General features: G+C 38.4%; 1 protein-coding gene across 3 annotated transcripts in view; it reads left to right on the top strand.

Annotated features, from left to right (window-relative positions):
* OPCML (opioid binding protein/cell adhesion molecule like) overlaps window positions 1-14,687 on the top strand; it is a 499,655-nt gene that overhangs the window by 274,224 nt on the left and 210,744 nt on the right. For all 3 annotated transcript variants that reach the window (XM_042958909.1, XM_007082668.3, XM_042958908.1), the window contains exon 2: window positions 13,805-14,037. In XM_042958909.1, coding sequence (XP_042814843.1) covers window positions 13,805-14,037 — 233 coding nt within the window. The remainder of the gene's footprint in view (window positions 1-13,804; window positions 14,038-14,687) is intronic.

The following is a 14,687-nucleotide window of genomic DNA, read 5'->3' as shown; positions in this document are numbered from 1 at the left end:
ATGGAATTAAAATGGTGTGTGCTTGGGAAACATTTTAATTTCATCTTGCTCCCTTCTTTTGCCAACTATAATGAACAAATCGGGAGGCTGAGTTTTAAAGCTGTTTAGGATTTGGAGGAAGGGACAGCGGAGTTGGAGCCAGGTGACAAATAAATAACGTGAATTGTTCTGAGTGGCTTCTCAAGGCATCCCTGTTCCACAACGGGGCTGTCTCTGTAACAGCTGTCTCTGACAAGTGGGCAGGTGTGACAGCGAATACCCTCATTGCCTTTTACAACTCCACTTGGAATTCTGCACCATTGGCAAGGACCAAAAGGGCAAGGGACATGGGGCTGGGTGACAGAAAAGGAGAAACTTTTATCATTCCTGTCTTTTAAAAGACACTTCTTCTTCACCCAAGGGTTCTTAGCTTCTGAAATGGCTTTGCCTTATGCTGTAGCACTACTTCTTAAGATATAAATTTGCAAGGAAAAAGGTAAATACAGAAGGCATCCCAGAGCCATACCATGTTTCTGACTAGTAGATAACCATCCACCGATGGCTTGCCCAGTGCCCAGTTTGCCCTTTGCTAAAATCTGTACTTATCCTTCATCTATCCTAAGATGAATCCTTACTACTGTCTCTAAAACAATGCTTCACCAGCTGGTGGTGTTTCCTTGGGCTGGAAGTGAGGCCTTTTGAATAATTTTCACTTTTCCTTAGTGTCCAGCAGTATCTGTGCAGTAGATGTCTCTTAAAAGAATTCAATATATTGCCCTGAAGTTTCTGACTTGAAACAAACCATTCAGCTTTGATCTTGCCTCCATTACCCCACCACTCTCCTGTCCTGCAGCATGCCTTAGTCTGCTCTGGGATCTGGTCTTCTGGACTAACGTTTGGCCCATTTACACAGTGAAGCTGCCCAAGACAAGGACACCTCCGCATGAGCTACTAGGGGCCTGCGGGGCAAATGAATTCTCTTGCAGGTGTGCACGATTGTATTGATTGATCTCTCAATTATGTATTTTTAGAAATACAGCATTTTACCAACCACTGGTCATCAATCTAGAAACTAGCCCATCAACCACTGTGTCAACACACTGTGGACAAGGCCTGATAAAAATACAAAGTTAGAGTTGTCTCAGTGGCTTTAGCTAAGAAAATAAACCTTAGAGGGAAATGAAATCCTACTGTAGAACTCTACATTGGCCAAGTGCAGAATACTTCTGAAGAGTTAGCAATTTCCAGAAAAAAAAATGAAAATATTGGAAGTGAAAGAATCTAGAGGTAAAATGTAAACGCACTGGATTGATTTTCTAGGTAACACTAAAAATGTAAATCTCATGTTATTTCTGATCTATTAGCCAGTAGAATAACCAGTCTTGAAACTGTGTTCAAACAACCCTAAAGCAAACACCATTCTTTTTTTTTTCAATCTATTTATTTTGAGAGAGAGAGGGAGAGAGAACACACAGAGGAAGGGCAGAGTGAGAGGGAGGGAGAGAATCCCAAACAAGCTATGCACTGTCAGCAAGAACCCAACTTGGGGCTTGAACTCACAAACTGTGAGATCATGACCTGAGCCAAAACCAAGAGTTGGACACTTAACCAACTGAGCCACCCAGGCACCCCAGACACCATTCTTTATGGATTTGAAAATATAGAAAGAGAAGTCTTCAGAATGCCTTGGGAAATGATAAATAAATGGATTCAGTATCACTTGGTTAAATTAGCACACACTCCCAGATAATAGAATTCTAATAGAATTATAGTTTTCCAAATGAAGCAACAGAGCTCTTTGACAGTAGTAATAGAACAGGCTCTGTTTAAAGAATGCTTACTATTTGCAGGGTACAATTCTGACTCTTGTTCAGGCATTACTTCATTCAGGCTCATAATAATATTGAATAATACTGTGAAGTAAATATGTTCATCCTACTTCACAGATGGGGAAATGAGGTAGTGAGTGGTTAAATTAAAGGCTGTTCCCAGGGTTATCTGCTAGTAAGTAGCAGAGCCCTTATCGGTTTGATGCCAGGGCCCTCCCCTTAACATTATAATATACTGTGTCTACAATGCTCAGTTTACATATCTCACTGAAGTTCATAAAGAGCTCTTGACTCCCACCATTCTTCTCAATATTGTCGAGATCCACCTAGATGATCCACCTAGATGATTAAATACTTTAATCCCTCATTGACAAGGGTCATGTTTATAATGTCACTGAATATTCTTACTTTTAATAATGTATAGTCTCTTCTATTTCAGCTCATTTACTCAAGGAACTTATTAAGTCTTCCAGTGCATCAAACCCACCAGGTTCTCTCTATCCACCAGCCCCTCCTATCTTCTTTTTTTACTCAAATTTTCAGTTCCTCTAATCCTCATCTTCTCTCTTGCTCATCTGGCATACTCCAACACTGGATGATCTCAAATCATCTACATTCTGTACGCCTACATTTGAGCAGTGTTGGAGAATATCTTCAAAGCTGGCAGAGCACTGTCATGATAAATCCTTGGCCATGAACTACAAATGAAGCTCAGCACAGCCTGGGAACCTAGTAGAATTCCCCAGTAATATTGCTCTCATTTTCTGCAACAGCTCTTCCCCTTTGTCTTGCATCATCCTTCCCCTATCTCCTACTCTCCCATTTACCTTCGGCTGATAATTTTGCCCTTTATTTCAGAGAAAATAGAAACCATCATTCAGTAACCTCCTTGATTTCCCATGACCAGATCCACAAACATACCTATTTCCATTCTTTCTTTATTTCCTTTTCTTTTTCATGGGTTCTAGATCCATAGTTTTTCACCTTTACAGTAATATCAATGAGCTATCCCCTTTTTCTTCCTTCCATCATCAGTTGCTCCATTCAGTAAGATCAGTCTTATCAGTATATACTTATATATTGGAATGTAAGAAGGTCCTTGTCTTATTCACAGTTGCATCTCTAGTACCTAAACTTGGGCTGCTCAAAGGGTGGTCCCCAGCACATCAGCATAATTACATAACTTGTTAGGAATGCAGAATATTGGGCCCCACCCAGACCTAGTGAATTCGTAAGAGGCACAAGCAATTTGTAGGCATATAAAAGTTTGAACAGTCCTAGAACCCAGTAGGTGTTCAACAAATATTTATAAAATGAATGAATAAGTTCTCAAGTATTTCTAGTCTGAAAAGAAACAAGCAAACTATCAAATGAAAACAAAACAAAACAAAACAAAACTCTCAGGAGACCCTTGTGCCCTTGTGGGCTCCGTTTCTCTTTCCACCTTTGCTGACAACATTCTTGGAAGCATTGGTTGCCGATATTGTCAACACTTCACTGTCCATTCATGCCTTACTCCCTTTATTCATTCTGGCTCCCTCACCCTTTCCTTAGGCTGTGGACCCTGTTGTCACATAACTCTTCTCTCAAGTCTACAGGGATACAATAGTCCTTCTGCTTCTTGTCCTGCTACAGTTCATTCTTCAATGAAAGACTAGCATTTCCTTATAAAAAGCATCATTTAGATTATGTCATGCCTCCACCTAAACCTTTTCAAGGATTCCCCATGACAGCTAGAGTAACATACAGACTTTTTTAAAGTAGAGATGTATACCTGTCAGCCCCCTGGAATCTACCAATTTTCCCATCTGCCTTGCTTAGGCCACTGTAGCATCCATTCCCTTCCATACCTGAGTCAACCTTTTACTCAAGGCCTGCACATCTGCCCTGTCCTCTACCTAAAATGCTCTCTGTAGCCAGTACATTGACCTGGTGTTCTCAGTTTTCAACCTTAGGTTAATTGTCACTTGTTCAGAAAATGCCCATCTGTAGACTGTGTATCTGAGCAGGGCTTTCCATGCCGTCCCCTGTATATGACTGTCCCAGAAATCATCCCAGTTCAATTTGTAGCAAGTATACAAGTATACAATTTGTTGATTGAATATTTCTCCCCCCATCTGAAAAATGCCATGAGGGCAGAGACGGGGACCAGTAGAGTGTCTGACACTTAGTAGGTACTTAATAAATATTTATGAATGGGTGAATTTACACTTTTTATTATATCCATGAAAATGAAAAATATCTTTTTAATGTTGTTTGTATCCTATCATTCACCTAAGATCATAAGAATCTTGAAGGCAGACACTGGTCTCTTATTTTGGCCTTGCTCTTGTCTCCTTGGGAAACCAATATATTTTTAAACACATTGTGAATTTACAGAATAACTTGAAGTCTGGGAAGAAGCCAGCTCAATCTTTCATTGTTTTGCTCATAGAACTTTCCACTGACCCTTTCTTTTCACAATTATGTTTAGCTACCCTATGTTTTACCTTCTGTTACCATGATAGGAATTCTCCTCCTCTCTCCTCCCACAGCCATGCAGTTTAACCCTCTTTTGTGATTGTAAGCGATTTCCCGTCTTTGCACAGCCATCTTTCCACAGAAATCACTCCCTTCATTTTCCTTCATCCTATCAGATGCTCTGTTCTGAACTGTCTTCTGCCTGACTGCCTCACTTGGGTGGTGAGGTGTGTGAAGTTGCTCTCTGCATTCAGGTAGAGCCCTCACTGTGTTTGTGGGGAAGGAAGTTCCCTTTGCTTGCTTCAGGACACAATGAGCACTGTTCTGATGGACTCATATATCATCGGTCATGGCTGAAACCACAACACATCATCATCCTGCAGCTGATTTTCTGCTTCAGGTGACACCATTTTCAGGAGACCCCACACATTCCTTAGTTTGGTTTTAAATGCTGTTTTCTCAAGAGCCCCATCCTGCATGCATTTGTATATGTTTTCTCCTCTTCTCTGGAGGACACCTCTTCCCACTTATATACACACATGCACACAAACTGACACATGTATTTCTGTGTATTTAATATAACTCCCCAAATCCAGCCACTGTTAGTGTGGCACCATCTTCCAATTAGAAACAATCTGCAGGTGTCATGTATCTGTCAGCCTTTGAAGTCAGTCTTGTGCTGGACTGAAATATTTCCATACTGGACCTTCTCTAAGTAGCTCTATTCCACCCCCCCACCAAATCTTCCACAGAAGCTCTCATATATATTCTCCACCAATACCTTATTAGCAAATATTAGCTTTAGCAGAGTTATTACTTTCATTGAATTTTCAACTATCTGAATCATAAAGATTTCCTTTACATAATTTAGGGTCCTTGTTGATGCTCTAGAGTTGGCTATATTTGTAACTCAGGAAATAACTGAGTAGTTAAAGCTTCCCAGGAGAACAGCTATGTGCAATTTAGAATACCTTGGGAATTGAGCTGCAAATATTTCATTTTGGTTTGCCTCCTCTCCTCTCTTTTAAAAAATTCATTTATTATTGGTCTTTGAATTCTCTAAAACAAGATCTTCTTCCTCTCATTTTTCAAACTGGTATTATTAATATGTTTTGATACATGTAAAGTTCTTAACTGAAATTCAATTAACTCAATTTATGAAAAAGGACAAAGACATTCAAAAGCAGAAACAAAAAAATGAATATCATAGGTAAATATAAAAAGAAAATTCAAGGAAAATGCATATTGGGCTTTAACATTCAACTCTATCACCTTTATCAGCATTTCTAAATTGAATACTCTCTAGAAGGCCCTTTTGAAGGCAGGGGCAAGGGTGGACAAAAACAAGATTTCAGGATTTCCCAGTTGCAACATTATTTAAAAAAAAACATTTTATGCATAAAATCATAAAACTAGGTATAAATCCCTTAACCTTTATAGACTTACATGACTCTAAAATCTGGTTTTAAATCATACACATAGGTAACCACTAAAATTAACAACATTAATTTAATGGAGCAGATGATATTTTATTAAAATTAATTTCCAAGTTGCAATGTGAATATGGTCCTGACTGCTGCCAGAGCATCACTTTTAGCTTTGGTCTGTGCCGTATGACAACAGAGTTCTCTTTCCACATGGCTTCATTCCAACTTTTGAGAACCTTCATTACTATAGTGGACCCTGGGATCATTCAGCGTTCCTTGGGAGAAATGTACTGCTGAACCTTAAGTCCACCTCTGTATTTTTTCATTATTCTGAAACAACAGAATACATACTCTTTTATGCTATTGTAATAATAGACACAAGTCTGAACATTTAAATCTAATTGTAGTCATAAAACATCCAGAATATGTATATATTATATTTTTAAAGAATATTTTACAAATAAAAACACTAGATTAAAAAAATACACAAGTAAAAATCCCATGGGTGCTGTGAGTGTGTGTGTGTGTGTTTGTGTGTGTACATAACTTACAGAGTCACACACATAATATCTCCAAGGACATCTACTTCATCTTATGTAGGTTCTTTTTTTTTTTTTTTTGAGCTTTACTGAGATATAACCGACATATAACATTTTTAGGTTTGAAGCGTACAACATGTTGATTTGATGAATTTATGTATTGCAAATGACTACCACCCAGCAAAAGCTAACACTGCCATCTCATCACATGATTAGCCTGTCTTAGTTGTGGTGAGAAGATACAAGATCTACTCTCATTGCAACATATCATTATTTATAATCTTTGTGGGCTTTTTTATGTCTTTCTTTTTTTTAATGTTTAATAATTTTTGAGAGACAGAGCCTGAGTGGGGGAGGGGCAGACACACACACACACACACACACACACACACACAGAACATGAAGCAGGCTTCTTGCTCTGAGCTGTCAGCACAGAGCTGGATGCGGGGCTTGAACTCAAGAACTGGGAGATCATGACCTGAGCCGAAGTTGGATACTCAACTGACTGAACCCCACTATAATCTTTGTAGGGTATTTTGACATCAGTTTGAAAAACATTGCCTTACACCTTTCCATCATTATAAATATGTACTGGTCACCTATAATAGATACCAGATCCGCTGTGGGAGGTTTGGTGTTAAAAAATGAAGACCACTGACATGATTCTTATCCGTGTGGTATTTACAGCCCCAGAAAATAAGTGTATAAATAATTAAATCCAGTGTTGTAATTCTATGAAGAAGTCCAGGATCTTCTCTATTAACATTGCATTCCAAAGAGAGTGGAAGTTTAAAATGACGAGTCTGTATTAGAGGTTATTCACTCTATTCACTACTGTCTACTTATTAAAGCAGAGAGGCATGCAATGTATTTTAGGTATTATCCCAATAACAAGGGTGGAAATATAAAGACATTTTCTGATAAACTTTAGTTTCTCAAAATGCGAGTTTTCAATTTTTTGAATACTAGCATCTACAGAGTTATCCATACAAGAGAGGCACTCTTCGTGAGACTGGTTCAAAATACTTGTAATAATTAAATAGTCATGCTCTAGGTATCCATGTTATCTAGATGCTCCTACACCTATCTGTGTATATAATTGAGATGTGACTTTTATTTTTAAGTACACATTATTTTTATACATGCACTGTACTGCATTCAGATGTAAGGTTGTAAAACTTTCAGCATCTAATATACAAGCCCCAGGTGGCATTTACTAACCCCTCTGTCTCAAATATGCTCCCAGTCCCCATGGCACTCACCATTCCTTAACCTGCTTTGCATTCACCACTTGTCATCCTCCAAAACTAATATGCTTATTTACTTATATGCTTTCTTTGTCTCACTGGACATAGCCTCAAGGATCATGACCTTTGCCTGTTTGCCAGCCAGCATTCTCAGCTCCTGGAATATTGTCTAGTGTACCTTAGATATTGATTAAATATCTGTTATGTGAATCACGGTGTTTTTTTTTGTATTTTCAGAGGCAAAATATAAAAACAAAAGCGGACCTAAAGAACACAAACAAAAACCTTAAAGCTACCTAATTTCACTTTTCAGGAAGATTTTATTTTGATTGAATTCCAACTTGTCTCTTGTCTGATTTCTTAAAGGCAGTGGTTGTCAGAGTCTTCAGACCAGTATCAATGGCCTCACCTGGGAACTTTAAAATGCATATTCTCAGCCCCACTTTGAACACACTAAATCAGAAGAACTTGGGAGTTGGGCTCAGCAATCTGTGTTTTAAAGAACTCTCAGAGTGAATCTGATGCACAGTGAAGTTTGAGAACCACTGCCTGAAAGCATGGATTTCTTCTATCTGCACTTCTTCCTTAAAAACAAAACAAAATGACCCTGCATCTTAACCGCATGTCCCATGTTTAGTGGAATTGAAAATGACAACTTTGCCTGCAAAATTCCTTTCCTCCAATAGCTTTTGGCATTTCTTTGCCATTTCTGAGTATTTCCACTCTTCACAAATAGCTAGAGGTGGTTTAACAATGTACAAAAGTCATTTCCAAATATCTTTCCTGTTCTCCTAAGCTATTTTATGAGAAAATTAAATGCTAAAATTAAAAACTGAATACCATAAATTTGTGGGAAACTGGATAATACCAATGAACTCCTCCTGGTCTTATTACTTTGAGTCTTGAGCCACAAACACTTTCTTTTTAAGGAGAAGCCAACAGCCCTTAAGTGCAGAAATTCTACACAAGGCTGAATAGGTGTAAATTCTCTACGCTGGTTGTACCAGCTGTTCAGAGTCCTGAACCTCTCTGCATCTCGGTTTTGTGATCTGTAAAGTATGATAATAATAAAGCATGTCTCAAAGGGTAGTTATGAGGATCAGGTTATTTAATATATGGAAAGTTCTTAACTGTGCTAGGCACCAATAAGCACTATGTAATTTGAGACATTACCATTGAGTTGTAATGAATTCTACCTTATGAAGGGCCACTAGATAAGATTTGCTTAAGGGTAAGAATTTTAGAGACCTAAAAGAGTTTTCAAGAAATTAGAAGGTTATCATTCATGTTTCTTGATTTTCCTCTTGGATGCCCTTATTTAACATAAAAAATTCTCCTCCATGTGCTTCCTATAAATGAGAGTTCAACACAGCCGTAAACATCAAGGAAGGAGCCAGGTTTGTAAGAACACTTAAGCATTTTTTAAAAAGTTATTCTCTGAGCTCTTCTTCCTGCTGTTCCCTGTTGTCTCCTTCTTTTCCCTCAAACAACATCATCATTCTCACAAGTGACTTTATCATTCTTTAGGTTCTAGTACTGTATAGACTCAATGAATGGTCTCTGCCCCATTTGGAGAGATAGATTTATCCAGTTACTCCACTCTATTTGCCCCTGTCCATGCCTGCTAATGAAACCCAGGTTTGACAGCAGGTAAATTGGGCTGTGGGTATCTGTCTGGGGTATATCTACCCAAGGAGTGCACAAGGCTTCCCAAGGTATGTGTGGCAGGGCACTGAGAGTCTGTTTTGCCCATGGAGAATAGATTTGGACTGACCTGTTTCAAAGTCAGTCCCTGCAAGACTCCTGGTAATTTGTACTGGTTCCATGCACTTAAGAGGATACATTCAAGATCTCAGATTTCCTAAATCAATCTGCCTAAGAAAGGCACTGAGATTGAATTGTAATTCTAGTGATCCTTTTGACTGTTCCCATTTTTATAAATTGTCCAGGAAATAATTTACCTTTATTTGTCACCATCATCCAACTATTACAAAAAAAAAAAAATCACTCTTGAAGGAGAATCCCACCAAAGTAAAGCATAGGTGTAATGAAGGGAAAGGACAAAGACATCATAGCAAAGCACATATCTTCTCTATCTTGTAATTAGAGAAAGAGACATTTTCTGGTAGAGAACAATGTGATTTGGCATATTAAAATAAACAGCATTCAATTTTACCCACCTTTCTGGGTGTATTGGGTTAAACAAGGTCCTTCTAAGTAAAAGAGAAATACATCTTTAATAGTCATTTGATAAAGCCTGGTAAAATGTTAACAATATACTGTCCAGATATTGTGAAATTAAATGAATTTAATACTGAGTTACAAAGCCCTTTGCAAGTCAGGTATTTTTCAATTCATTGCTTTAAAAAAAGCTGAAGGAGGAACTAATTGAATTGTCAGCTGTGAGATCATTAAAATAATTTTTGAAGCTATATTTCTGTGTGATTTTTGGCACATATCTTGGAAGAGGTTCAAAGAATTGAGTGGCACTGCTATACAAGATTCTCCCTCGCTTATGTGAACTAGGTTTCTCTCAAACAAAAATAGAAGTTGAATCAGTCCTGAGCTCTATCTTATTCTAGCAGTAAGGTTATTTATTCAAGGTATGATTTTATTTTTATTTATTTTGTTTCAGTTTATTTATTTTGAGAGAGAGAGAGAGAGATCATGCGAGCAGGGAGGAGCAAAGGGAGAGGGAGAGAGAGTATCCCAAGCAGACTCTGGGCTGATAGCATGGCGCCTAATTCGGGGCTCAAACTCACTAACCATGGAACCATGACCTGAGTTGAAATCGAGAGTCAGACACTCTACCTACCAAGCCACCCATGCACCCCTCAAAGTAATTTTAAAAAACCTCATCTACCCCATTAAGTACTCTATATCCAGCAAAAGTTTACTTTTTATGTTTAATTATTACTTAATAAGATGAACAATATATTTATGTTGTTTTATCAATATTGTCCTTATAATAACTAATTTTAAAAGAAAATAGCATTACTCAGAGCTTTATGATTATAGAACATATAAGAAATTTCAATTTCCATCTCTCTCTATATATTTGCAAATAAATATGGTAGCTTATCAATAAAAGGTTTTTAAGTATGAAAGATTACATCAAGACAAAATCCTGCAGAAGACATATATTGGAAACACAAGTTCAAGTTTTAAAAAGGAACAATTCACATTTTATGACCAATAAGGAACTTTTTCATGATTTTGAAACTAGATAATCAAATCAGTATTGCATTTAAATTTTATTGAAAATATGTGTGTGTATATAGATATAGATATAGATATAGATATAGATATAAATACATATATAAAGGAATATTGTAACATTTTAATTTTAAAATTGTGAATATTCTCCACAGGCCAGAAGTGCATCCTTTTAACTTAAATTTTAAAAATTATATGACTTAGGGGCATCTGGGTGGCTCAGTTGGTTCAGTGTTCAACTTCTGCTCAGATCATAATCTCGTGGTTCATGAGTTCAAGCTTCACATTGTGCTTGCTGCTGTCAGAGCTGAGCCCAGTTTAGATCCTCTGTCCCTCTCTCTCTGTCCCTCCCTGACTTGTGCCCTCTCAAAAATAAATTTAAAAAGTCAAATATATATATCAACTTAAAATTTTTGAGAGGTTACATAATTGACCAAAATAAAAGCAAGAATATTTGTTTGCACTTTGTCACTTGGGTTTGTGTGGTTCTGGGGACTAGAATGTGACTCCCTTTACTCTGAGTTTACCATCCACTTCCAGGCTTGACAGTTCCTGGCACTGAACAATTAGAACTTTATTGTTAGAAGTTATTCAAATAGAAATTTGGTGTTTATGAAAACACAGCTGTTATAAAGAAAGGTTGCACAGGAAACTTCATCAATCATTTTCAACTGAAAGTGAATGAATGTGTTTATCTTTTTTGTTCTTTTTTTCCCCTAAGAAATGCTGTTGAAAGGGTAGAGTGCAAGGTCCATTAAGAGCTTTTCAGTTTGCATTAGGGAAATGGAAAGTTGCTGCAGAAGGACAAACTGCAGAGTGAAGCTAGGGTCCCAGGATATGAAGGAAACTGCATACATTCAATTTTTTTTTTATCACTATGACACACCTGTGAAGGTGGCAAAGAGTCAGTGATACTTGAATTATTACTAATTTTAAATGTGGTTGAGCCTCCAAAACTCATCTTGCTGATCTTAGACTTACTTAGAAACAATTACAAAAGTAGGGGCACCTGGATAGCTGTCAGCTGAGCATCTGATTCTTGATTGTGGCTCAGCTCATGATCCCAGGGCTGTGGGATTATGCCCTGTGTCTGGCTTCATCCTGAGCATGGAGCTTGCTTGAGATTCTCTCTCCCTTTCCCTCTTCCCCTCTCCCCCACTCCTGCTTTCTGTCTCTCAAAAAAAAAATACAAAAATAGATCTATAACTACTGGCGTTAAGGGATACCTGTGATAAAGTTCCAAAAAAAAAAAAAAAAAGCTTCATAGGAATATTAGAGTATAATTCTATTTCAGGTAAATAAATCAACACAGTCTTTATTTATGTGAATATGTGTATGTAAAAAGTGAGATGTAGAAGGAGAGGTAACAAGAGTGTTACCAAATTAAGGACCTCGTTTGTTCACACATTTAAATATGGTTATTTTATTTTTGTAGTTTGAAAAACAGCAAATAAAGAAAATTTAGAAGAGAAAGGTTTCTTCCTGCCGTCCTGTGAAAGCATCTAATTATCACCCCACCCCTAACTCAAAGCTGCCGGAACCTGCTGAATGACAGGTGACCTGTACATACAAAGACTTCTGTGATTGGAAGCTAGTATTATTTCTATGTGTCCTACCAACCAGGGAGAGTACTTTGCTAGACAGAGCATTTTCCTCTTTCAACAGAAGCTGTCATTTTAGTGCTCCAGTATTGTTCTGCTCCCGTGGCCATTCAGGCTGTGTCTGGCTGGCCATTTTGCTAAGGGAAAACAGCATGTCCAAAAGTTCATGCTCTCTCTTCCATTGTCAGTGTCTTTGGTGTTCTTGTCTCCTGAGCCTTGTAGAAAGATCTCTGCTTTCAGTCAAAATGGGATCAGATTTGGTGAGATGAGGCAGTGTTTTTTTTTGTTTGTTTGCTTTGTCTTCTCATCTGGAGGTGCTGGATTGATGTTCCTTGTGCCCAGAAGGTGGGCCTCAGACCTGTTTGCTGGGACATCTTATGGGAATCGCACAGCTATAACTGGATCTCACTATTTGCCCAGATACCGCAACTCAGGTTTAGACTAGAGGGGTGAGTGGCAGGTGGGCATATACCTGGGGCCCTTGAAACACACTCTTCTTTGCAAGCCCACATTTTCAAGGGATTCTCTTCCATTTTCTTTCAATAGATTTAAAATCCTGGGGAACATATGCGAATTTTCCTTCTGACCACCAGGCATAAATATTTCTTCATTAAACCTAATACCCTGCAAGTCATTCATACCAAACAACAAATTCCACTTACATTCACAGCTTCCAATTGTTGAGTATGTGCGAGGTTGAGGAAGTAGAGGTTAGCTTTTTTTTTTTTTGAGATTAGCTTTTTACCATAATGATAACCCATGTGACATCAGCCACTTTGTTTTCTGGGCTGGGGGTGGGTAGGGGGTGGCAGTAGGAGGGAAGAGGAACTCTGATCATTTTCTTCTTACCTCTGCTGACATCTTCAGAGGCAGCCAGGACTTCCTAAAAATTGATGGCTTTCTAAGGTGAATTTTATCAATCCATGTTATAAATTATAATTTGCAGAATTTGCGTAGCTTAGGGGTAAAAGGAGATTATCAGTACCAGGGAGGGCTGGTGGTAAATATGTCCAATTTTTGACTAACAAGTTAGGTATTTGCTTTGTAGATTATCTGTGACCTATTTGAAATACTGATCCACTTTCTTGCCTCTATGCCCCTGGGCCATGTCTCCCACAAGGTGGTAAATGTGCTCAAGAAATATAAACTAATTTTCATATAAGCCTGGGGGGAAAAATAAGATGGAAAGCAAATATATGACAAAGATCTTCACATAATATGCTCCTAAATCAAATAGAAACGATTTTGTATCATCAGTTCTTCAGGATAATTCAGGCCACTGTTACCCTATACTTAGGAAGTTTCATCAATAATTGATTGTTTCCTTTTAGCATGGGGCTATTTTGTTCCATTTACTCCTCAGAATACAGCAACCACATTTATGACACAGCCTCTCAACACTCTCTTCTCCCTTTCCCCACCTCCATTCCTCAATGTTTCCCTCCCTTACTCCCCTCCCCTCCCCCAATGTCCTCCATCTCCACTCCCCACCCTCCTCCCTCACAGGTGTACCATAGATGACCGAGTCACCCGGGTAGCCTGGCTAAACCGCAGCACCATCCTCTATGCTGGGAATGACAAGTGGTCCATAGACCCTCGTGTGATCATCCTGGTCAACACACCAACCCAATACAGCATCATGATCCAGAACGTGGATGTGTATGATGAGGGCCCATACACCTGCTCTGTGCAAACAGACAACCACCCGAAAACTTCCCGGGTCCACCTCATAGTGCAAGGTGAGTTACAGCTGAATTCGGGACTTGGTGGACCTGTCGATGATGGAAGGGAAACATTATCTCAGTCTTTGCTTCTATTCTTGTGTGAAGACATGAGAAACATTTTCCTCTGTGGAACCCAGAGACTGAGTGTATGTTCTAGATTCCTTCCCATCTGCTGAATTCTTGACTAAGTACTGCATATCTTCACAGTCTCTCAATTGTACCTTTGGTCCTTCTGTTCTTGTTAATAAGTTGTTTGGCATGTGCTTGTTGAGCTTTCTTAAGTTACTTAGCACTCTAAAGTAGGGCAAGAAACACTAAAAAATAGAGGTGGTATTACTCTCTGTGCCTTTTAATTATCTTTCACAGGATTATTTCATAATAAAAGGTTAACACTGATTTGATGTTATATGACTTGTGACTAGTTTTGCATGGTTGTTGGGTGTGCATATTCCAGAAGGGGTTCTGGATTCTGCATTCGAGTACAACCCAGCATGGTGGCTGGGTCTGTGCATCCCGTTAGCCTCACAATGGAGTGTATATTAAGAGGGATACTAGTCAAAATGCTATCTCCAGGTCTATGTCAGAAATACATCCATATAATTTTTAAAAAGGGGAGGTTTTCCTTAACATCCCCTCTCATTCTCTCTTTAAAAATCTGTGTCAGG

This window comes from Panthera tigris, chromosome D1 (genome assembly GCF_018350195.1).
Source record: "Panthera tigris isolate Pti1 chromosome D1, P.tigris_Pti1_mat1.1, whole genome shotgun sequence".
NCBI lineage: Eukaryota > Metazoa > Chordata > Mammalia > Carnivora > Felidae > Panthera > Panthera tigris.
This window is presented reverse-complemented; position numbering and strand designations above follow the sequence as displayed.